The following is a 25,443-nucleotide window of genomic DNA, read 5'->3' on the forward strand; positions in this document are numbered from 1 at the left end:
CTGGTTTTTAATCACAGTTTTTTTCATGCATCTTGGCATCATGTTCTCCTCCCCCAGTCTTACACACTGCTTTTGGATAACTTTATGCTTTTACTCCTGGTGCAAAAAATCAAGCAGTTCAGTTTGGTTTGATGGCTTGTGATCATCCATCTTCCTCTTGATTATATTTCAGAGGTTTTTAATTTGGTAAAATCAAAGAAACTCATAATTTTTAAGGTTTTTTTTTTACTACAGCTGTATATATATAACCTACATGACTACAAACCCCATTCATTGAGCCACGACGCCTGTTGTGCCTCCCGCCCCTTTCTTTGCAGAGTTCCTTTTATTCGATTGGACGGCGCGTCTTTGAGTGACAGCGCTTCGTCTAATCAGAACGATTGCCTGCTCTCCGTCTCCGGTCGGGAGGCGGGCGCTCCGCCAGCTCACAGAAAGTGCCACGACTCCACAGTCAGCGGCGAGTCCGAGTCACTGACTGAGAATCTGGACGGCTGGTGAGTTTGCTAACCTTTATCTCGGGTTTTTATCTGCTTAATTCCTTCATTTGAGAGAAAACTCTAAACTAGGAAAGGTTTAGGAGGTTAAATAGTGTGTTTAACTCGCTGCTTTTCCTAAATAAAGCTGGAAACGGCGGTTAGTTAGGATAGTCAGGCTAGTTTAGTTTAGCTAAATCTTGTTGGGATGGGTTAACCGTTTTTTACCTTTAACTAGCTAACTTGCTAACTATTTAACTCCGTATTTAACATATTTAACAACAGATATATCTAGTTAACTTCTTATTCATTGTTCAAAATGGCTTTAGAAATGTGAGAACTCGCAATATAAACTGTTAAAATAAAAATTTCCAGCTTTATTCCACATCACTGACCGGCCACTCTTGACCTAAGAGTTAAAAAAAAAAACAGCTAACCTAGGTTAGCTTAGCTAGTTAAAGATGATGTGTCTCTAACTTCAGATTAACTACGGCTTTAAACTCATAAAACGGGCTTTTAAACCCACTTTTCTCCTGTGCTTCTTCTGAAGCCACGGAGAAACTTCTGACATGGCTTTTGTACACGTTTCACTCAGAGCTTCAGGCTTCCTCCAGATCCTTAATGATCCTAAATGATTCTGAACTTTTAAAGTAACGTTAAATCATGATCTTGAATAAAATGACGATAATGTTAATAATGCGAGAACCATACCATCTGCTCTTTATATTTTCCTATTTTTTTGCAGGGTAGATTATTCTTTTCTCTTTTTTTTCTGCGGTAGATGGAAAAACTTCCATAAATCACTGTCTGGTCTGTGAACACAGTTCACCATGGAATCCATAAATGCATGTTAAAACTATATCATAAAAAAAGTTTTTGTAAATAAAGTGGACTGAGGAGTGTGGGAAGTGGAGAACTGTTCTGTGGTATGATTTTCTTTTTAATGCAGTGATGCCTGAGGGCCTGAAGATCACCAGCATCCAATACTAAATGTTGGGCTTGTTCCTTTTAAATATATTTTTTTTAATGTACAGATTATCGGTTTTTGTATGTTAGATGCTAGGATTTCTAAAGTCTTTACAATTTTATGCTAAAGAACATTTTTTGTGAAAAGACTCACCTATCTAACCACTGTAGTATTTCTAACCACAGAGTAACTACTGCTTTAAACTCATAAAACAGGCTTTTTAACCCACTTTCCTTTTGTGCTTCTTCTGAAGCCATGGAGAAACTTCTGATATGGGTTTTGTACACATTTTACTCAGAGCTTTAGTCTTTCTTCAGATCCTGAATGGTTCTAAATGATCCTGATCCTTTAAGTAAATCAGGATAATGATAATAATGATGATGATAATTATGTGTTATTTAATGTTTTGCAGGGTAGATTATTATTCATTTTGTTATTCATTTTTTTATTTTTCTGAAGTAGTTGAACTGTCTTTCTAAGTTTATCAGCCAGTCCTTTAAACCAAAATTTAAAAGCAATACCATATATGTATTAAGAATGCTTATTTCGAGCCTCTAAAAGCTTTTAAAAGCTTTAAAAGAGTTCTGAGGATGCCAGAATGACCCAGACTGAGCTGAAGTAAAGAGAGGCGGTGAGTTGGCTGCGTGGAATTATTAATGTTATGCAATACCCCAGATCCTGCCTAAGGGGTTAATGTCTGACGCTGCATTGTGGCCAATCTCCTCTGAGCCTTTCTGTCATTTTAGTGACTTTACAGTGAATATGGTACGTTATTTTAATTATTTGTGAGGTCTTTTAGTTTTTTAAATACAGACTGTCAACTTTTTTTTAGTACGATCATCCATCAGACATCATTTTAAGGTTGCCGTAAGTATTTATTTAACCTATAGTAAATTAAAAATTATGATAAAGTTTGAGTTGATTGCTTGTTTGGGCTGGGGGGATTTAAAAGTTTAGCAAAAGCCACATTATTAGCAGTGCATTTAAAGATTTTAAAGCTTTGCAAGGCATCTGTGATGACAGTTTAAAATAATGCTACTTGATTTTCTGTCCTTTTTAGTTTTTTAGTGACTTTAGAGTTAATATATTTCATTATGAAATATTTTTGAGGTCTTTTAGTCTTTTAAATGTAGACTGTCAGCTTTCTTAATATAATTATCTGTCTTAGATGAAGCCTAAAGAATTTCAAGCACATTTTTTATGATGCACATCATTTTTTAAGGTTGCCAAAAGTAATTATATAGAGCTGACTGATATTATAAAGCATTGTATGTATGCACTCACTTTAGTAGGACCCAGAAGAGAAGAATACATTCATCATAGCTTTAAGAAAGGTAGCACAAGATGAAAAGCATTGTTAAGTTACTAGTAGACCATGTATAGTAAACATGGTGGTGGTAGTGCCATTGTTTTGAATTAAATAGTTATCTGTTAGGAGTGATACTAGTAGACATCAAAGACAAGGTCTTAAGTAAGAGGTCAAAGTTGATAAATGTCCCACTCATGATCAAACACATACCACTTTATCTGAAGTGAAGCATGTTGGAAAGACACCACTCAGGATGTGATTGGGCAGGATGTGCTTAAAGTTCATTGGCAAATAATGAAAAATATTATCATACGTTGGCCTACATTAAACCAAATATATTTAAAAACTACAAAATAAAAGCTTAATTGATTAAGGGTTTTCAGAATATCCATAGCTTACAAATAGACATGAAATAAAATATAGAGAAAATATTTTTTTGGACTTTTTTTTTGGCTGAAAAGCTTTCATTGCTTTCAGTTTGTTGAAACCAGCAGTCAAATCATGTTTTTCTCCCCACTTGATTTGATTAGCATCATTGTCCTTAAAGGGCAGGCAGTGTGCCAAATCTGACCAGATTTTTGCATATAGGCTTCAATCGCATTTATACACCGACAATGCCCTGTTAGCACATCTATGCACTGTAGTGTATGTTTTGTAGTTTTTTTAGATGCAGACATCAAGATAAGTTGAGCTTGTAGCTTTCAACAGTTTAAACTGGTGCATTCTGCAACAATTTTTTCCTAACTTTCTTTCAGTTTGGAAGTTTTCACTTACATCTGTGAAGCATGGTGTAGGATGTGCAATAGCTTGGGCACTCGGTGCAGACAGTTCTGTCTCTAAGCAGTGCTATACCTATACTATACCAAAATATCAAACTATTTATTTTAATCTGCTGAAGCTGAGTTTATAGAGCAATTTAATCTATAGCGATGCAATCTCATTGATAACTAGAACTAAATGCAACCTTTTGGTATTTTATTCCTTTTATTAACCTTTTATTTATATGGATGAATCCCTGTGCACAAGGGACAAGACAAATGGTGTTGGATGCGGGTGATCTTCAGGACCTCAGGTGGCGCTATATTAAAACAGGCATAATTATGTACTGAAAAAATCACTGCATGAGCTCAGAAAAACTTCATGAATCACTTTGGAATCCATAAATGCATGTTAAAACTGTTTTTTTTTTGTTTTGCTAAAAAAAGTACCAGTAAGTACAAAGACATTGTCAAGTTTTGCATCAGCCAAATTAGTACTGCTAGCAATGTATTTTAAAATGTTGACGCTTTGCAAGGCATCTATTATTACAGTTGAAAATACATATACTACTAAGTATTGAGGGCCTAAAAATCACCAGCATCCAATACTAAATGTTGGGCTTGTCCTTTTAAATACAGTTTTTTTTCACAGATTATCTGAATTTTTTTATGATGATAAGCATTTTAGAGGGTAGGATTTACAATTTTAAACTGAGAAATGTTTTTGAAGTGCTTTTTTTTTAAATAAAAATGATGGTAATTTTTGGGCTGATTGCTTGTTTGGACTTGGGGGATTCAACAAAAGTACCGATGAGTACAAAGACATTTTTAAGTTTTTGCAATGTATTTAAAAATGTTGGCATCTATTGGCATCTATTACAACAGTTTAAAATACTACTACTACTACTAAGTATTTTTATGGTACATTGCACAACTTATTAGTGTGTGTGTGTGTGTCTCTGTGTGTGTTACGATTTATCCTATTGAGTTCAGTCAGCGTTTTCCCTTACCTGAGGGCCTCTCTGCATGCGGTGCGTGTTCAAGTGCAAGCGCGCCGCTGTGGTTCTCGTTTGGGCTTTAAGACATTCCAGTCAGAAAACCTCCATCTAGTGCAAACACACGTTGGGTGTAGGGGGGTGGTGTGCATGCTGTGGGCGGTGGTATTGTTTGCTTCTGCTACTGCAGACTGATCACATGGAAACTGGAGAGCCCTTTGCAGACCTGTGGAGTGGAATGGAGTGGGATGATCTTTGGACAGCGTTGTGTAACCTGCTCTGCAGTGGTCGAGAGTTGGGGAGCTGCCATTTCTTACTGAAAAGAGCTTTGAGAGTAAAGGGAGGGGGGTTACACACACTGCCTGGACCTTACCTTTACCTGAGCAGACTGCATGCTTGGTAGGGTAGCTAGTAGGGCTGTATAAAATACTGCTTTAGCATCAGTTTCTCAATGCACACATGCAGTAGATGCGTTTCAGAACATGCAGTGTTTTGTGCAATGTCAGTATAGGTTTAGCAAATGTAGCATAATGTATAATATAGGAATTCAGATCAGATTTCGCACATTGGTACATCCCTAATGCCATTACAAGCTATATTTGAGTGTTCTACACTGGTACATAGTCAACTTTAATAGATAAATTTCTACAGCTAAAATGAGCTCATTTTAAAATTTTGCTAAAAGACATTATATGTTAAGGGCGTCATTTAAAAGTGTTAATTTAACATTTTTCCAAATCTAAATCCCATTATCTTTTCGAAAACTGCGTAATCAGTTACTGATAGACCTCATAAGTGCTGCTTATCTTTTTACAGAATCAGGACCGGAAGAACAGGACAGGACTTAGCAAACATGGATGTGTACGACCCTCAGACCCTGGGCATCATGGTGTTCGGAGGCTTCATGGTGGTTTCGGCCATCGGCATTGCCCTGGTGTCCACCCTTTCCATGAAAGAGACCTCTTACGAGGAAGCCCTGGCCAAGCAGCGCCGCGATCTGGTCAAGACCCAACCCCCACGTGTCGACAAGAAGAAGAAGGCATCCGAGAAGAAAGCTAAAGCCAAGAAGAAGGAGGATAAGCCCAATGGGAAAATTCCAGAGCAGGACTCTGGTATTGAGCCTGCTTCAGAGACCAGCGATCCAGAACCAGAGTCGGAACCTGAAACCACGGCTGCACCTGAGCCTGTTCCTGCGGCCAAGGCCAAAGTTGTCCCCGTAGCTGCGATCCAGGAGACGAAAGTGGAGGTCGAGGTTAAGGCTGCTGTAGCAGCTGCTGTTCCTGCACCTTCTCCAAAGGACAAGAAGAAGAAGAAGGTGGCAAAGGTTGAGCCAGTCCCTACTAAGCCAGTGGAGATTCCTGTAGAGTCCGTCACTAAGGCACCAGCCCCTAAAGTTGCCAAGGAACCTGTTATCAAAGAATCTTCTGCCAAGGTTGCCAAAGAACCGGCCGCTAAGGTTGCCAAAGAACCGGCCGCTAAGGTTGCCAAAGAACCAGCTACTAAAGTTACCAAGGAATCGGCTGCTAAGTTTGCCAAAGAACCAGCTACTAAAGTTACCAAGGAACCGGCCGCTAAGGTTGCCAAAGAACCAGCTACTAAAGTAACCAAGGAACCGGCTGCTAAGGTTGCCAAAGAACCGGCTGCTAAAGTTGTCAAGGAACCAGCTGCTAAGCTTCCTAAGGAACCTTCTCCTAAGGGTACTAAGGATCAAGCAGCAATTCCTGCTAAGGAACCTGCTGCTAAAGAACCAGCTGTAAAGGCTGCAAAGGAATCTGCTGCAAAGGTGGGAAAGGAACCTGGTGCTAAAGAGCCTAACACTAACGCTAAGGCTTCCAAGGAGCCTGCTGCTAAGGAAGTGGCCACAAAGGCTTCCAAGGAGTCAGCCTCTAAGGTTGCTAAAGAATCAAAAGCCAATAAGGAAGGAGCTTCTAAGCTCAGTAAGGAGCCAGTGGTTACAGTGGTAGCAGAGGTGGCTCCGGTGACTGCTGTTCCACTAAAATCTGAGGAAGCCAAGAAAACACCTGAAACACCTTCCAAAAAGAAGTCCAAGAAGAAGGCAGAGCAATGTGAGTGTATTACAGTTTTACAGCTCAGAAAGATATGCTAATGTGGCTACTGCTAATGTGGCTACAGCTAATGTGACTACAGTGGGTGTTAACATGTAGGGAATAGTTAGAATAGTTATAGATACATGTGTATAGATGTGGATTATGCTAACTGGTCACTGCTTGCTTTCATTCATTAGTAGCAGTGTCAGCATATCTGACTGTAAGATACCTTTAAATTAACCTTTAAGTTTAAATAATCGTATTTTACAGACTATAAGGAGCACCGTATTGTAAGGCGCACGATTAGTGAACGTCTATTATCATACATAAGGCACACTAGATTAAAAGGCACATTATAAGCGACAATAGTAAGGAACAAGGATTTTGCCATGTTTCTAATTCAGCAAGTCTCACCGCTTGAAGTTTGAAGTAAACAAAACTGTAATCCTTAAAAAAACATTTTCTTTCAAAGTATTTACAGCAAGCATAGATTTGGAGTATTTTAGCTCGGTTAGCAGCAGTGCTAGCTGCAATTAGCAGCTCTTAGTGCTAGCAAATTCCACTCGATAGCGCTACACTGAGGAACCCTAAGTCTTCCGGTAACCCTGGGTGCTATCAGCTACCGTTTCGTCCTAGGCAGCTTGTTTTAACATGATAAATATGTAGACTAATATCCACTTTGTCCAATATATTCGGCCTCTGAATGGCCAAAGAGCTAGCACTGCAGTTAGCGGCTAATGCGGCTTTACTGCTACTTAATACCTGACTGGTAGAACTTATACATAAGAGACACTGTCGATTTTTGGGAAAATTAAAGAATTTTAAGTGCGCCTTATAGTGCGAAAAATACGTTAATATTTATGTTCCTTGGATGTTGTTAATGTTTGCTGATTTGTTCCCACTTCTCCTGTCTTACAGCAGTGACTGGGGATGCAACGGATGTTCCTCTGCTTTTGCCCTTTAAGACTCTGGTTGTGACGCTGAGCAGCTCAGTGTTCAATGAGTCTGAGATACAGAAACTTCTGGAGATCATCAGTGACAAGGCGGGAGCCGATACTTGGCAACTGGTACAACTCTACACTTTCTTTGCTAGGGGTGGGAATTACTGGTGTCTGGCAGTACATTATTATCACAATGCGTTTGTCCACAATCTGTGTTCCTAAAGAGGATAAAATACTCCAGGAATAAGCCAGGAATACCATTTGGAGTAATTAAGCAGTAACTTTAGTTACTTCACCCCTCCTGATCCATCTGCCATGCCCACAGCTCATCAGTTTCTGTTTGAGTGATACAAACTGTTATTTTTGACCTTGCTCCTATCTCTGCCTATCTATGTTTTATTCCTCTTTGCAGGCGTCTCAGAAGGGCGACCCCCTGGCGGCTCTGAAGAAGCAGTTGGAGGAGAAGGAGAAGACCCTGTCTGCTGAGCAGGAGAAAGGATCTGCAGCCAAAGCTCGACTGCGTGATCTCACCAAGGTAGGTCCTTCAGGAACTGAGGAGAATAATGTTTTACAATGTAGACTGAATCAGTATTAGTTTACAACCCTAGTATTTTTTATCTTTTTTTTTTCTACCAACATTAATATGGTTTTATATCTCTACTGCTTTTGTTACTTTTGTCACTAAGCCACCGTTGTTTCCTGACAGGAGCTGAACACTGAGAAGAGCAAGCTGGCATCAGTGGAGACGAGGCTGAGCTCCGAGCTGAGCGCCCGAGAGCAGGAGATCGCTGCTCTACACGCTCGCATGAAGGCCACTTATGACGACCACACCCTTCAGACCCAGCAGCTCAACAGCAAGGTCAGAGTGCAGGAAAAATCTCAGTTTCTCCACTGTTTGATGAGAAATGTGTGCTCATCACCACAATGGTTTCGAGTTAGTTAGATCAGATTAATTTATATTGCACCTCACTAAAGCTAAAGTAATATTAACATAGCCAGCATCCAGAAAAGTTTCAGTATACAGCGTTTATTTACCAAAAATGCGCTTTTTTAAATATATATATATATATATAGCCCTTTGACCAAACTAAAGGCCATCTGTAAACAGGGACAAAAATGTAATCTGGAAATAGAAATAGACTAATTATGAACCTAAAAATGGTAGTATTAAAAGTATTTGTAATAGTATAGTGCAAAATATATAAATTATATTTTATCATAGAATATATTATGAAGAACATTTGAGCTTTAAGCTATGTAAACTCTTTGGCACAGGTCTTACTGTTTGCATTAAATGTTGCATAAGCACATGAAATCCGTTTTGTAACTTGACTCTTTGGTTCTTGGTGTAATATAGGAAAATGTCGGTGTTTTGAGCTATGCTTATGTATTGTCTGTGTGTCTGTGTTGGGTTGCTGTCACAGATTCAGAGTCTGCAGGAGCAGCTGGAGAACGGCCCCAATGCTCAGCTCGCTCGTCTCCAACAGGAGAACACCATTCTCAGAGATGCCCTGAACCAGGCCACCAGCCAGGCTGAGAGCAGGTACACACACCAAACAACCATCTGTGTTAACACATGTAGTTAACTTCAACTGTTTCTTTTCTTTTTTTTTTTTTTTTTAGCAAATTAATCACAAAAACATGACGATTGACAGAGTCTGATGACGCATTAGAAGTTTAATTTAGCCATAAAACACAGCAATGCTTACTGTTGAGTGTGGAATATGGAGCTAGACTAGCATTTAAATCTCTGTTAAACTCAGTAACTCAGGGAATTAAAATATTCTAATTGGAAAATCATAAAAAACTACCCTGAGATATTATAATGCATTAAATCTACCTTGAGATATTATAATACAGCAAAACTACCCTAAGATACTATAATACAGTAAAAAAGGATCTAGTCTGCCAGGTGTAAAGAACACTTTCAGAGAAAACATCATTATTACTGTCCTCTTTCCAAAAATACAGTTCGGTATCAGCACATTTATTTATTTATTTATTTATTTATTTATTTATTTATTTATTCATTATGTTCACAATGTTGTTAAATCTTAAACAATTGTCAATAATGTTATATATAAAAAAATAATAACAATGGTAATACAATTTTTGTTTTAAGTTGGATACAATATTGAGAGAATATTCCCTTTACAATTTAACAGTCTAATGTCTGACTTCCCCAGGATGTAAATTACTTTTTAAATTATTATCATATATATTTACTTTTTATTTATTTCGAGGCAAATAACTATTTACATTTAAAGTGGGGAAATTTCTTCAATACAAAGAGGAGAAAAGGAAAGATCCAAACTAGCTATTTAGACCAGAGCTGATTAAATTTATTATTTTCTATTCTTAATAAGTGTCAGCATTTTAAGAATTGTAATCATGATTTTATCCATGATTTAGTCACAGAATATTGTTGTGACTTAATACGATGGCACCTATACTAGAAATCTAAACGTTTCTAACACAGATTCTTTTTACTCATATTTAAATACCTATTAAAAAAAGCATAGTCTTAAAGAAATAGAGTGATTAGAATTGTGTGATAAATTACAATTTATGAATTAATAGCACACACACACAGACACACTAATCAAGTCTGAAATTTGGATGAATAGAAACACAAAAAATGTAACCTGCTTGGCTCTTCTCTGTGTTCTGGCATTTACTTAGTTTTGACTTAGGTTCAGATTGGTATGTGTGATTGTATGTTTAGTGCTGTTCTTTCTCTTGTCTTGTGTCTCCTGCAGTATGTACACCCTGAGGGCTCAGAGATGAAGGCTCTTAGAGCAGTGCTTGCCCACCCTTTCATCTGACTTTAATTCTCCTTCTGTCTGACTGCTGCTTTCATGAATGTATGGCTGTGTTTGCAGGCAGAACGCAGAGCTGGTGAAGCTGCGGCAGGACTGTGTGCGTCTGTCCCGCGAACTGAGCGACTGTAGCGATGCCAAGCATGCTGAGGAGGAACGGAGGAAAGTTCTGGAGGAGAAAGTGGCGGCAGCTGAGGAGCAGCTAGGCCAGGCTAAGGTGGGCACTGGTGTTTTTAAAAGGCTTCTTCACAGCAGAGTGCCAAGTCCTGCTGGAAAATGAAATTTGCATCCGAGTGAATCATGAAGTGCTGTAAGATTTTGTTCGAAAACAAAACTGCACTGACTTTGGACTTTTGAATAAAACCCAGTGGATCAACACCAGCAGATGTCAGACATGTCTCTTTATCGAAACCATCACTGATTGGTGGAAACTTCATACTAGACCTCGAGCAGTTTGGACTGTGTGTCTTTCCACTCTTCCTCCAGACTCTGCTCCCTTGATTTACTTTAAATGAAATGTAAAATTTACTGATGATCAGTGATGGTTTGGAGAGTCATGTCTGTCATCTGCTGGTGTTGATCCACTGTGTTTTATTATCAAGTCTAAAGTCAGTGCAGTTTTGTTTTCCCACAAAATCTTACAGCACATCATGCTTCTTCCCTCTGCTGACAACAACTTTTATTGATATGCAGATTTCATTTTCCAGCAGGACTTGGCACACTGCGAACACAGCCAAAAGTATTATTGGTCTTATATAATAATCCAATAATATTCAACAATAAAATATATGAATTACTGAAATAAAGTAAATTTTTTAATGATATTCTAATATTTTGAGATGCACTAGTATGTCCCATGTGCCGTCCAAACTAGCATAAGCTGGTTTTTAAGCACTTGACTCAACAAAAGGCTATTTTTAATATTATTGTTTTATTATTATTTAAATATATATATATATATATATATATAATATATATATGTGTGTGTGTGTGTGTGTAGGCAGGGCCTGTGGAAGCAGATCAGGCTCTTCAGCAGAGTTTGGAGAAAGTTAAAGCAGAGTTGCAGCAGGTCCAGGACAACAGCTCTGCCCTTCAGGCTCAGCTGGAGAAATCCCAGCAGGAGGCCAGTAAGCTCACTGGTATGTCAACATCTGGAATTTACACATACGGTCACATGATTATAATTATTTATTTTTATTTCTTTTTTTTTTTAAAGAATTTATTGATTTTAGTAATGAGTTATTGCAGATATTATACTATATTAAAGTGCATTGTGGTGAAATGTGCTCTTTTTTAATTTTTTTGCTCCTGTGTGTGTTTAGAGCTGCAGGAACGTGCGTGTGGTGCAGAAGCGCAGCTTAAGGACAGGTGTGCAGAGGTGGAGACTTTGAAAGCTCAGCTGGCTCAGGTACAGGCGAGCGCTCCAGTGCAGGTGGAGAACTCTGAAGAACTGGAGCAGCTGAGGAAAAGGTACAAAATCAGGGAAAAATAAAAAGTTTTTAGACCACTTCTATCACTCCACATGCTAACATTTATGCTACCATTACCATTCATTATTCCTTATTTATATTAAAACAATTTCAGGCAGTCAGTTTTGGGTTGATGACTAGGGGAGGGCGATATGGCCCTAAAAAAATATCATAATATTTCATGACATTTTTGCAATAAAGATACGCCTTGCGATATAACAAAACATTGAATTATTTTGAAAAATTATTTCAAGAATACACTACAGCAACAAAACTGTAATACTGCTATTTTAATTGTATTATTGTATACAATATAATATGGCTGATGTATTAAAAAATACCAGAATTATATCAGACTATCCAGAATGTCATGATACTAAAAATAATAATCCACTCCAAATATCTCCATATATCCAGAAAATTAAATGATATTGGACAGATATAATCTGTCTCTAGTAGAAATGATGAGACACATTTATTTATTTATTAATTTATTTATTTTTACCTTCTCAGTTTGTCTGACCGGGAAGGGCAGGTGAGGTCACTGGAGGCGGAGCTTAAGCAGCTGAGGGAGGAGCTTCATACAGCAAAGAGTGCACATCCTGAACCCACTGCCAACAGGTGAGACACAGGAAAATCGCCACTACTTTAATCAAAACCAGGTTTATTAGTGTCTGATTAGCGATTTCTCTCTAAGCTGAGTTCTAACAGTATCTGATGTGTTTTAGGGAAGCAGAGCAGCAGCAGTTGAGTGCTGAGATTCAGCTCTTACAGAACAGGTATCTCTCTCATATATAGCTTTTGTTTTATTTATTTATTCATTTTTCCTGTAGTATCTTGCCTTTTGTCTCATTTACTTTTCTGTACATGTTTTCTAGCATTTGTTATTTACTTTTCTCTTAAACCTTTCTCTTTTTCTCCTTGCTTTATCTCGTCTATCTAGAGCTGGGCAGTATCACAATATTGTATCATATTGTGATGCATTTTCATATTGTGTCGACACTATTGAACACTGATCCAATTGTGCGTTTAATTACAGATAGTGTAAAAATAGTGAATTATTATTCATGAGAGAATTATTTCAATTTCAGTCTCTGTGTCAAAATATTGCGAATTAATATTGTTGATCAAAAAAATGTATTTACATATTGTGATATGATATTTTTACCACCATAGGTGGTGTCTGTTTACTGTTTACTATTCATATCAATATTAGATTTTCTTTTTTAAAATAACACATTGACTGGAATTAAGAAATATATTGTCATAAACAAAATGGCTATATTGTCTTGCCTTAGGTCTATTCTTCTTTTCTTTTCCCTCTTTACTATCTCTTGCTTGCTTACATCTTTTTCTTTTCTTCTTTTTTTGTTGTGTCTGTCTCTTTCTCTCTGCTTGCCAAACTACCTATAACATGTAATAACTGCAATAAAAATCACTGCAATAAAGTCTTCACTGTAAAATCACTTTATTTCTTTCTCTCTCTCTCACAGCCTAAAAGAGAAAGATAGTTTGGTTTCTTCTTTACAAGAACAGCTGGACAGTACGAAGGCCGGAATCAGTGAGGTACTGCAGTTTCTTCTCATGATGTGTTATCATATTATATCATATATTATATGCTGAGTATTATGTGCAATAATGACTTCATACTCGACTCGCTTTCTGAATTTTCTAACACACCCGGCCTCTTTAAGGGTGTTTTCACACCTGTAGTTGGTTTCTATGGTCTGGATCAGTTTATTTGGAGCGTTTCCTCCTCTGTTTGGTTTGGTTTCACACAGGCATAAACCTAATCGCATCAAAATGTGCACCAATAAACCACAAGAGCATATTGTCTTCTCTGATTGGTCAGAGCTGTGAAAAATTGTATATATGTGCGCAGTGTGAAGCTGCTTAAATACAGAATGCTGAAAATTTGCCGCATTGTTTTTAAGCAGTGTTTTCAATGGGACGTGCAGTGCAGTTGTACATGAGTAAATAGAATTGTGCACTGCGAGCAGTAAATGCTGCACATTTTGCTCATGTAAACAGCATGGAGCAGCAGAGACTGCGTTTGTTCATAACTGTGGAAATTAGCGTTATCTGGCTAATATATCAGATTAAACTGCACCTTATCAGCAGTTTAGCTCAAATAAAAGGAGTATATTCATTATGTGAACCGCTCCAGACTTCGTTTGGGACCGAACCAATGCTACCTTCACTTATTTTCAACTGCACCCGAATACAATTCATTGGTTTTACACCTGCTTAATCAAACTGCATTAAGGTTACAAACAAACCAGGGTCTGTTTTATCTGGATCTAATAGTTTTGGTGTAAAAACGCCCTTAGATACTCCATTAATGGTTGTAATTCCATGGTTATTCAGATTGTATTTATGTGTGTGACAGGCACAGAGCTCAGTGCAGCAGCTGAAGGACAGTCTTGCTGAGAAGGAGAGCTGTGTGGCAGCGCTGGAGGAAGAGCTGAAGAAGCTAAAAGAAGAGAAGGAGCAGCTGGAGACTGCAGTAAGTGTTCCCTTTCCTGTTATAACTTTCATACATTACTGTTAAGTTTTTCTGCACTGCATTACGCTGCATTACCTTAGAAAACATCACAATAGCTTCTTTTGAGCTATTTCTTAAAAAACAACGAAATGAAATTTAGCAGCTTTATCTTGACAGCAAAAATTAAATGCACAAATATAACAATATAAAGTGCAGTTTAGTTCTTGATACACGGTTGTGTTCTCTTACACCACAGTCTTATAGAGTGAAGATGGGAAAATGCTTTTAACTGCTTTTGAGGGGGGAAAAGTCTGTTTTTGATTAGGTTGGTTTTTGTTTAGTTTGTCCTTTATCTTTCACCGGAGGGCGGGGGGTGAGAACGTGATGTTAAATTTGTACAATTGTACATTTTATAATTTTAGAAGTTGCTTGTAGACATTATATATGGTTCTACTCTTTTACCGTATTTTTCGCACTGAATTATAAGAAGCACTATAAATAAACGTCTATTTACACACACAAGGCACACTAAATTATAAGGCGCATTATGTGACACTAGCAAGGAACAGGAGTGTCGCCATGTTTCACTTCTAATTTAGCTAAGCTAAGCTGAGTAAACAAAACTTTGACTTTTTTTTTTTAAATGTTTTTTTTTTAGGGATTAAACATTAAGTCAAGCGCTTCAGTTTATTTACAGTAAACTCCGCTGTCCAGATTTCTACTAAGGCTGGGTGCAGCAGCATTAGCATTAGCAGCTAACTGCTAGCGTTAGCAGACTAGCGTTTAGCAGCTTCAGAGCTTCTGTGCTGGAGAACTAAACTGAAACTCCTGTATAACTCTGTACTTCAGTGGAGTGTCTTTACTGCTCCTTAATACCTGACTGATAGAATTTATACATAAGGAGCACCAGATTATAAGGAGCTCTGTTGATTTTTGGGAAAATTAAAAGATTTTAAATTAAATTTCTAGTGCAAAAAATACGGTAGATTCTTTTCTTTAGTGGTATCCTCTTACTCAACTCATATATGCTGCTTCTTTATCTTCAGGCTGACATCGCAGAGGCCGAGCAGCCGTTTGAAAAGTAAGAATTTTTTTTAAAGGTTTTTTGTTTGTGAACTGTCCCACTAAAGCTCTGTTTTTTATCTTAATCACTAAACGTTGCCTGCTTTCTTTTTTGTTATCAGTTTGGAGAAAGACGCTCGTTTGATTACTCTGGAGGAAGAGCTCCAGCAGTTAGGAGAGGAAATGGAACAAATGAAGACCAAGAGCAATGTGAGTTTGTAGAAATCTGTCAATAGAATATTTTTAATAATTTCATTTCTTTCTTTCTATAATTACTGTATTATCATAATTTCTTAATTTAATTTATTATGTCTGTAGGAGCTGCGAGAGAAGAACTACAGCGCTGTGGAGGCTCTGGCTGCAGCTGAAAGACTGAGTGAGGAGAGACTGAGCCAGGCCAGGAATGCTCAGGTACACAGAGACATGCCTCTGTAACTGTGTATACCTGTATTTTCCTTTCCTTTGTTAAAGCACATTCACACTTAGCCTCTTTTTTCTCATTTATAAGCCTCTAGTAATAATTCTTTATGGTTTGTATTTGTGCAGAGTGAGGCTGAACAGAAGCTGAGCTCTCTTCAGGTGGAAACCAAAAAGGCACTTCAGACAATCTTCCCCCACCTTACAGTGGAAACAGAACAGGTGAGACAGGTGATGCTCTGGCACCACAGGAGTTTTGATGCAGCTTTATAACAGGAGAACTGGTGTAGAACAGGTGTAGTAGGCATAGAGGCCTAGAGACTGGGCCCTCAGGTGCCTGATAGTAAAGAGTGATGTTTGGAAATAAAGAAAATGAAGTGTAGTTGGAACAAAATCATATTGACTTTTTTTTTTCTGATTATCTGCCTGACATTACACCAATAAATCTTGGGATTTCTATTTAAGCATTACATAAAAAGCTTTTATGTTTAATACGGAACATTACTGAAAATCAGAATTGTAATTGCAATAGAAAGTATAAAAAATATTTAACTAAATCTGCTAATATAATATCTGCAAAATATAATGAAAAAAAAAACAAAACATAAAATTGGCTCTTTCCTGAACTTCATTTTAAAATCTGTATTTTCCTAAAAAAAACAAAACAAAAAAAAAAACAGTTAATTGTCCTCCAAATCTTTAGTTTTGATATGTTTGTGTAGTTTTTACGTCTGTTTTCAAACCTGCAGAATTTGGGTTTGGTTCCTGTAACTGATCTGAAATTATTAAGGGGTCTAAATATTATATTTTATTATTTTACTGCAGAAAAAAGGATTTTCTTAGGTCCCTTACACCTGTAGCCTGTATACATACCACATAAATAAAGCAACTCTAAAAAGACATTAAACCCTAAATTATACCAGTCCTGCTTAATTTGTTATTAACATTTCCTAATCTTTAAAAAAATGCTTTTTTTTAAAGCAGGTTCAACTGTGCTATAGTCATGGATGATGTTTATGTACTTTGGTACGCAGACAAATTACAATATGCAAATCAGTCACTCAATAATACCACCTCGCTGCTATCAGAGGCACTCCTCAGCCCAGTCAGACCCCCCTTTGCCCTGTCCCTAAACCAATACATCACCCAGTATCCCTCCCAAAGTACTCCTCTCTACTTTTTTAAGCATTTTTCTGAAACTCAGAGTTTTCTTGTTGATCTTAACATACTGTGTGTTTGTGTGTTTTTTTTAAGAGTAACTGGTTGGAGACGTTCACAACAAAAGCTCAGGACACGCTTTTACACAACCAGCAGGAACCAGCCCAGCAACAGAACACAGAGCTAACGGTAAGAGAACGCAGTACTGCAGCACATCGCATCATGTGGTTGGGCAGAATACTCTTTTTTTCATACTGTGTGACATTACTTGTATACTGTATTATTGGGGGAGGGATTTGTGTAAACTGCAATTCCTGTGTTTATCTGGCTATAATATCATTTGGGTTGTGTGCGTGTGTGTGTTTGTGTGTGTTTGGTTCAGGACTCGTTGCAGAAGCTGAGGAAGGCTGAGGAGAGTCAGAACACACTGCAGGCTCAGTGTGACCAGTACAGAGCCACACTCAGTCAAACCGTGAGACACCTCATTTGATCCTGCACTAAAACAAATCATGCAGAGCCAGCCATAGTAGGGCCATGCTAACTAGTACTGACTAGTAGAACAGGTGCATCATATGAATCAGACCAGCCTTAACAATGCACTGCAATACGCCTACAGCTTATTAATAAGCCTACAGCTTATTGCAGTGCATTGTTATTGACTCCACAGCTCCTAAACCATGAATAAAATACTTTAAATATAAAATATAAATAGTTTTTTCTGATTTCTTAAATTCAGATTAATTCATTTAGATCCTGCTTGTTAAATTTACACCAGCAGATATAATGTTTGCTTTTTCTAGTTTAGACGATTAAGACATGCTCAGATTGGGATATTAATTATTAAATTATTAATTAATTATTAAACAGCTGTTTCTTAGTGACTGTGCATCTGATCAAGCTGAAATATTGCATGCTGCATCCTTGGTCTAGACTATAAATGGCAATATAGGAAAATCCTAGCTGCCGTAATAGTTCTTCATAGCCAATCAGATTGCAATATGTATTTGGTACATCCATTCAGAACACTGGATGGGCACTATTGTGGCATTGGGAACACTTTTTACTATAAAGGTGCAATAATTAACAGTACTTACAACAGAATGCTTGGACCTCGTGTATTGCCCACTGTATTGACCGTAATCCCTTTTATTTAATCTATTTTTGTGTGAAATGTCTCTGTTTCTGATGTTCTTGTTGTGTGCAGGAGGGCGTACTGAAGGACCTGCAGTGCAGTGTGGAGGAGGGAGAGCGAGCCTGGAAGGCAAAGATCTCCGAGGCAGAGGAACAGCATCAGACAGTAAGCTTTAACTAGCGTACCGTACCATACCTGCAGTGATCTGTAGTGGGGTAAAGATAATTTGTGTTGAGTGAATAATGTTAATGTGGTTGTGTGTGTGTGTGTGTGTGTGTGTGTGTGTGTGTGTTCTCTAGGCTGTGTCTAAGCTGAAGGAGCTGGAGGTGACGGTAGAGACTCTTAGAGCAGAGAACCAGAGCACAGAACAGGTACTGCAACACCCAGCAGTTATGCCAAGCTCAGACTACACAACATTTTTGTCTCTCATAACGTTCACTATGTCAGATTAAGCAGTTATTTTCATTTTGCGTCGTTCTCGGGGGACTGGCAACTACACGTTAGTCACCGACCAATCCTAGTCCACGTCCTCGCGTGAGTTCATAGGTCTTCGCGGGGGAGAAGCATAGAACCTGACAATCAATCTTTTGTGCTCAGAAAAACAAAAAAAATAGGGGAAAGCGACTGTGGGCTCCTGGGTGACCCAAATGGACATTACATGCTTTTTGTACTCCAGAGAGAACTTGAGGTATAGTAAAAATGTAACTGCTTAGGTTTCAGTGAATGTAAACAGAATATCTTGTGGATTAAGTAGATTATTAGATGATTATTAGATTATTCTTCTTTTACTCTGGTCCAGTGAACTGCAGGAGCACTGTATCGCACTGTGTTTACATCTGTGCGCCACAGAACGCTCTGTCTTCCTGTTGGTCAGAGTCAGGGAGCAGGTTGCGGAGCAGCATGTCAAACTAGGCGATGAAATACAAAAAATTCTAACATGCTAGTCTTTCCGTCGGACCCTCCGATGGAGTCGCTCACGTCAAATTACTGCTTATTGACTTTGTCACTCAACACGGACCTTTGTCTGAAATTCGGCGCCGACAAAGTCGGGTGAAAATCGGGCTAAAATCGTGTAGTCTGATCCGGGCATAACTCAGAGTTAAGCAGAATTGTGTGTTTGCATCTTTTAGGAAGTCTTCACTCGCAATCTTGATTTAGAATACCGTATTTCTTTGCACTATAAGGCGCATTTTAGGAGACACTATAAGGAACTTCTAAATCAGCAGGTCTCGTCGCTAAGTTTAGTAAAGCCAAGCTAAGTAAACATTTTATTCTTCACTTAATGGATTTTAATCTCCTGAAAACTGCATCAATTTATTTACAGTAAGCTTAGATACCCGAATGTCTCTGCTCTGGTAAACCAGGGTGATTAGCTATCGGTTTGTCCCACATAGCTTGTGTTAACACGATAAACGCACAGAATACAGTCTGATATGCTCAACTTTAACCGGCAAAAGAGCTAGCGCTTAGTGCGGTTAGTGGATAATGCTAACACTGCTCCAGCAGTGCTAGCCGGGGTTAGCAGTTGGCTACAGGCTGAGAATACTCACCTCTGAATGGGGAAATATTGGTTAGTGGCTAATGCTAATACTACTCAAGTCTCAATGCTGGTGAACTTAAACTGAAACTCCTGTATAACTCTACTTAGGCACAGTGGCTTTACTGTTCCTTAATACCTGACTGGTGGTAAAATTCATACACAATGCGCACTGACTGCTTACATTTGATGTCCTCTTGTTTCGTAACACTTGCTACTACCAAGTAAAACAATCTATGACTAGTCTATGACAGCTAAGTCAACTAAACAGCGCATTCAATAGTCAGCTTTTTGTTTATGGTGAGAATTTTAGAGCAGCTTCTCTTCAAATCAGTCTCGTGCAGTCACTGTTAGTTCATGTTTAGCTTTTGTCTGGCTCACTGTTTGGGTTTTGTGGTCAGTAAAGTCAGTGAGTGCTGTTGCTCCACCCTGTCCACTTCCTTTTTTCCCTCTCGTCCACTCATTACATTTGTGCTATGAGATTAACGTTTATAAAGATGTTGTAAAGCAAGAAGATTACATTTACAGAATGGGAATACTGATGTACACCACAATATAGCACATATAGGACTGGATTAAATAATACATTTTTAAATAAAAAATATTTTTTACATTGTTTTCTAACTAATTTCTCCATTCTTTAGTCTTTACAATATTTCTTAAGCATTAAAATACAAATACCATAATTTCCAGACTATAAAGCGCACCTAAAATCCTTTACTTTTGCCAAAAATTGTCAGTGCTACTTATAATCCATTGCGCCTTATGCATGAATTCTACTAGTCAGGTATTATGGAGCCGAAAAGCCACAAGTACAGTGTTATAAGGGTGAGTTTTCACTGAAGAAATATTAGCAATAGCTGCTAATTTCTTAGCAGCGCTAGCACTTTCTTCATTTAGAGGTAAGTATTTCGACTGTATCCTGCTGCCAACCCCAATTAGCACTGCTGGAGCAGTATTAGCATTCGTTTCTAACCGTCCAAACCGTTCTAACCTAACCGTGCTGTTCAGAGGTGAGTGGTGAGTGTATAGGACTGTAGCCGGCGCATTTACTGGCTAATGCTTGCGGTTAGCAGCTAATGCTAATGCTGCTGCACCAAGCCTTAGTGGAAATCTGGAAATCCAAGCTTACTGTAAATAAACGAACATGCTTTACTCACCCAAATAAATAAATAAATTTTCAGAAGAGAAATCTGTGTTACTTTAATAGAAACTTAATTTTTTTTAAAGAATGACCTGCTGATTTACAAGGAAAAGATGGCATTGCCCTTGTTCCTCACTTGTGTTGCATAATGCGCCTTATTATCCGGTGAACCTTATGTATGAAAATAGACCAGAAAATAGTTTATTGACGGTTTATTGAGTGCAGGTTAAAAATACGTTAGTGTGTTTTTAACTATTAGCCTCAAAGCCGCAATGCTAAACTAAAGTAATAACTGACGCATCACTGATGCACCTCCTCTCTTTCTCTCTCTGTAGCTGAAGGGACAGGTGATGCTGCTGGAGGCACAGCTGGAGAAACAGCTGGAGTCCATCAGCTTTAGCCAGACGTGCGCTCAGGAGGTGGAGCAGGTAAAACTACCCAGCCCTGATTTACATTTACATTTTTGTTTGTGTTGGTGGTTAATGAACATAAAAAAAATGATTTATTCATTTATATCTTTTTTCTTTTACAGTTGAAGGCATTGTTATCAGCCTCCCAGAGTCAGCTGGAGTGTGCCCAATCAGAAGCTCAGAAACAGAACGCTGAACTCTTATTGGTGAGTGCAGTTTCACTGCTAACACAAACAAGACTGCAGGTGTTAAACTTCTGAGTTTGGTGTTCTGTCTGCCTGTCTGTCTGTCTGTCTGTTTGTCTGTTTGATCTATCTATCCATCAATGTATTAATCTATTGATCTAAATGTCTATATGTCTGTTTGTTTGATCTATCGATCTGTCTGTCTGATCTGTATTTCTGTTTAAATGTCATTTTGTCTGTTTGATCTATCCATCAGTTTATTTATTTAGCTATATATCTATCTAGCTGATCTTTCTTTCTATCTGTCTGTTCCTTTCTGATCTGTCTTTCTATATGTTTGTCGTTTTGATCTTTCTTTTGATCTGTTTGTCTTTTTGATCTTTCTATCTGTTCCTTTTTGATCTTTTTTTTTCTATCTATTTGTCTGACTGTTTGTCTTTTTGGTCTTTCTTTCTATCTTTCTGTCTATCTAAATATGAATAAATTAATACTTAACAAAAATGAAAACAGTTTATCACCATGTCATTTAAATATTTAATTTAAATACCTGTGGTCTATCAGCTTTTTCAGAATAAATATTAGCCTCACATTTAAAAATTCCAGTAAAATAAAGAAGCAAATTTAAGAAAACAACTTTGTTTGCAGTGTTTAATTGCACCAGGGTCAGTACGATAATCAGTCAAGCTAATTTTCATGCTAATATTTATTTTCGAAAGTTTTTTAACTATTACTAGTCTAGATCTTTAATCTGCAACATGAGGTTGCAGCTCGCTGTAGGAGTGTTCTGAGCAGCAGAAGAGTGATTTCTGTGTGTGAGGGGGCAGGTTTGGAGTGACTGTTTTGCATTACATAGGTGAGGCAGCAGCTGCAGGAGGTGACTGAGCGCGTGCAGAGCAGCGAGGACACGCAGTCCAGCCAGGTCAGCCTGAGAAGAAGCCCTGTGTGTGTTCGTTTGTGTGTGTGTATATATGTGTGTGGTGTGTGTGTGTCCCTTTCTGCTAACTCTAGTGTTTTTTCTGTCTCTAGCTCTCACCTGACATTAGTTTGCCTGCCTGCTGCACCTGATGCATGGAACAAAGCAATTATATTCATTTGCTTTGCTTTTTTGTGCTCCAGCTGTACTCTAGAAGCTGAAATGTGTTTTTTTTTTTTTTTTTTTTGGTATTGGATGTTTAAAGCAGCATTATGTGTATATTGTTGCTGTCCAATGAGAAACAAGTAGAACTTTACAGGAGAGAAATAAAACCTTCTTAACCTTCTTAACTTTTATTGGAAGTCAATGTAAAAACGATTTATTTCAGGTAATTTTGGAGAAATTCTGTTGGTCCATTCTTCAAGAAATTTTGACACAGTGTAAGGGACAGGTGCTTTGTTAAAATTATCTAGTTATATAAAAATCGCCAAAAATACATATAAAAAAGATATACTTGTTTTTCATTGGACAGCGACGATATAGCATTTTTATATTTAAATAGCAGCTTCAAAATTAAATCTGTATCTGCATCTGTAATTTAAGTGGCATGTTATCGGTCATGTTATCGGTCATGTGACCTGTGCTGAACTCTATCTGCAGGTGAAGACGCAGCTGGAGCAGACAGAGGGACGACTACAGACAGAAGAAGGAGTCCGTCTGCACCTGGAACACAACTACCAACAGGTAACATGATGACAAACAGAGGACAAACACAGCCAACAGCCAAAACATTAAGACCAACCTTTTATGATGTTAATCATGTACATGCTATCAAAACAACCCTTGTAAAAAGAAAGTAAACTTAAGAGCATTAAAAGTAAGTTCAAATTAGGTAAAGAATACTAAAAGTATATTTTCAGTTTAATATACTTTATAAAAAAAACAACACATTAAATATGCTTATTTTTGTATTTACATAAAATGTATTTTTAAAGCAATATGTTGTGTTGATAGAAAAAAAATAGTGGCATTAAATACTGCCTAAAGTGCGCTTTAGTGTTTAAAAACAAATACTTAAATCTACTTAAGTTTGCAGAAGTTGTAAGAAAAAAGCACTTAAAAGCACAACCTAATGCTTTTATTCTGTATTTAATTAAATATAACTTAATTACAATTGAAATATTCTTAATTTGCCATAAGTTTTTTTCCAAATTAGTGTATTTAGCATCTATTAATTTTAAGGTTGAAAGTATGTACATTTTCATGTTAAGTATACTTTTAACCAAAAATACTTAAATGCACTTTTTTTTTTTTACAAAGGGTAAACCCACTCACTCTACAAGAACTAGGAAAGTGCGTTGTAGTATCTGACACTTAGGTGTTATCAGTGTTTTCTGGGAAAATCTTAAAGCACTTCATGCTTCTCTCTGCTGTTAAGAACTTTTATGGTGATGCAGATTTCATTTTCCAGCAGGACTTGGCACACTGCCCACACTGCCAGAAGTACCAATTGGTCTAATATAATAATCTAATTTTCTGAGACAGATTTTTTTTTTATTGGCTGTAAGCCATAATCAAAACCAACAATAAAATAAAAAACACATAACATAGACCACTCTGTGTTTAATACATCTATTTAATATATAAAAGTGGAATTAGAGATTTTTATATTAAATACAGGTGCAATAATATATATATTTTTTTCAGGCTCAGAAGTGTGTGAGGGACCTGGAGGCACAGTTGGAGGAGCTGAAGGCAGCAGGAGAAGGATCCACCACTGAGCTAAAGGTTTCTAAAGGCCCATCTACATCTCCCTCACCTGCTATATTAACCTGCAGACTGGAATTCTCACCTGTCTCACTGTCTGTGTCTGTTTATTATCTATCAGGAGAGGCTGGAGAAGGAAGTGAAGCTGACACAGGATCTGAACGAGGTGGCCGTGAAGCTCCAGCAGTTGCTGAGGAGCACCCAGGAGGATCTGACCAAAGAGAGGGAGGCAGTGCAGAGCCTGCAGGAGCAACTACAGGAGAAGGTAAAACTTAGGCCCAGTCCCATTTTAATTTTACCAATTTGTATTAATTTTAATGTTAAAAGTATGTACTTTTCTATGTAAAATGCTTTTAAAACTGTACCCAAATGCTCTTTTCTTTTACAAGGGAAGTCTTAACAGAGAAATAACTAGTGTTTTAAAATGCAGCTACTGTTTTTCCCGCTCTTTCCTTCCGTTCACCACACCTCATTTTCTCCCCAATTTACACGGCCAATTACCTGACCCACTCATTAGGACTCCCCCTATCACTAGTGATGCTCCAACACACCAGGAGGGTGAAGACTAACTCTTTTTGAACATTGCCGAGTAGCATCACAGCGCTAACGCTCAGAGAAAAGCACAGCGACTCTGTGGGTTCTGATACAGCAGCTCACAGACGCAGCCTTGTGCCGATCCACATCACCCTAAGAGAGAGCACCATCTACTGTACCCAGCCAGAGAGAGCAAGGACAACTGTGCTCTCTCAGGGCTCTGGCACCTGATGGCAAGCTGCATGACCAGGATTTAAACCAGCGATCTCCTGATCATAGCGGCAGCGCTTAGCCTGCTGGAACACTCAGAGCCCCAATAAGAGGGGTGTCTCTAATACAGTAACAGTGAAAGTAAAGTAATTTACATTGAAGGTAATTGTCTTCTTTTTTTTCTTTCCTCTGCAGGAAGGGGAGGAGCTGAAAGAAGGAACGTCCGTGTGACATCACAACCAGAGGGAGGAGAAACAGATCTGCCAAAAAATGCCTTAATTCTTTATTTTTTCTGTTTTTGTCTTTTATAATCTTTCATGTACTGTAGAGAAATATACATAAACATCAAGGAGTTTAAAGGTTTAAAGGGAGGGGAGTGTCATAAAAAGGGTCCAAAGGGACGCGAGTTACAGAGAAGGATTATGTTTTAGTTAATGACTTTTTATTTTTTTGTTGTTTATTTTTTTTAAACTCTTCACATTCCTTCAACTCTCAGTGCTCAGTGTTACAAAAAGGGCAAAGCGCTCGTGATTTACGACGTGCGCCGATGTGCAATCACTCACTTTCCTTTCGCAAAAAGACTATCCTTGTAGTGGAAGCTGAAAGAGAAGGAACATTTCACGTTACGGTTGACGCATTGTAGCCTTATGTTATTAGTAGTCGGCTGCTGACCAAATGTGATTTAATAATAAAAAAAATTATATAAGGGA

At 37.9% G+C, this 25,443-nt stretch overlaps 1 protein-coding gene across 5 annotated transcripts; it reads left to right on the forward strand.

Annotated features, from left to right (window-relative positions):
• The first annotated feature begins 391 nt into the window (after window positions 1–391).
• rrbp1b (ribosome binding protein 1b) lies at window positions 392–25,443 on the forward strand. 5 transcript variants are annotated; one of them, XM_049471347.1, is made up of 29 exons: window positions 392–494; window positions 5,319–5,958; window positions 6,031–6,568; window positions 7,469–7,617; window positions 7,904–8,026; window positions 8,198–8,350; window positions 8,916–9,034; window positions 10,374–10,527; window positions 11,311–11,449; window positions 11,633–11,780; window positions 12,293–12,400; window positions 12,508–12,558; window positions 13,273–13,345; window positions 14,169–14,285; window positions 15,311–15,345; window positions 15,449–15,536; window positions 15,645–15,737; window positions 15,873–15,965; window positions 16,998–17,090; window positions 17,284–17,373; window positions 18,106–18,198; window positions 18,333–18,404; window positions 21,050–21,142; window positions 21,247–21,330; window positions 22,163–22,228; window positions 22,883–22,966; window positions 23,930–24,010; window positions 24,111–24,254; window positions 24,929–25,443. In XM_049471347.1, exons 2-29 carry the CDS (start codon window positions 5,356–5,358, stop codon window positions 24,962–24,964), a joined length of 3,720 nt encoding a protein of 1,239 aa, XP_049327304.1. In that variant the 5' UTR covers window positions 392–494; window positions 5,319–5,355; the 3' UTR covers window positions 24,965–25,443. The 5 variants fall into 5 exon arrangements, with proteins under 5 accessions (XP_049327304.1, XP_049327305.1, XP_022521110.2 ...); XM_049471348.1 differs by having other exon boundaries at window positions 6,079–6,568; XM_022665389.2 differs by having other exon boundaries at window positions 5,319–6,568.

Source organism: Astyanax mexicanus, chromosome 23, assembly GCF_023375975.1.
Source record: "Astyanax mexicanus isolate ESR-SI-001 chromosome 23, AstMex3_surface, whole genome shotgun sequence".
Taxonomy (NCBI): Eukaryota; Metazoa; Chordata; class Actinopteri; order Characiformes; family Acestrorhamphidae; genus Astyanax; species Astyanax mexicanus.

What these genes read in the sequence shown, in the direction of transcription:
- rrbp1b (XM_022665389.2), top strand. Translation starts at nt 5,356, where the DNA reads ATGGATGTGTACGACCCTCAGACCCTGGGCATCATGGTGTTCGGAGGC. An exon ending in CAAGAAGAAGGCAGAGCAAT is followed by an intron (nt 6,569 to 7,468) that starts GTGAGTGTATTA and finishes CCTGTCTTACAG; the next exon opens with CAGTGACTGGGGATGCAACG. An exon ending in ATTCAGCTCTTACAGAACAG is followed by an intron (nt 12,559 to 13,272) that starts GTATCTCTCTCA and finishes TCTCTCTCACAG; the next exon opens with CCTAAAAGAGAAAGATAGTT.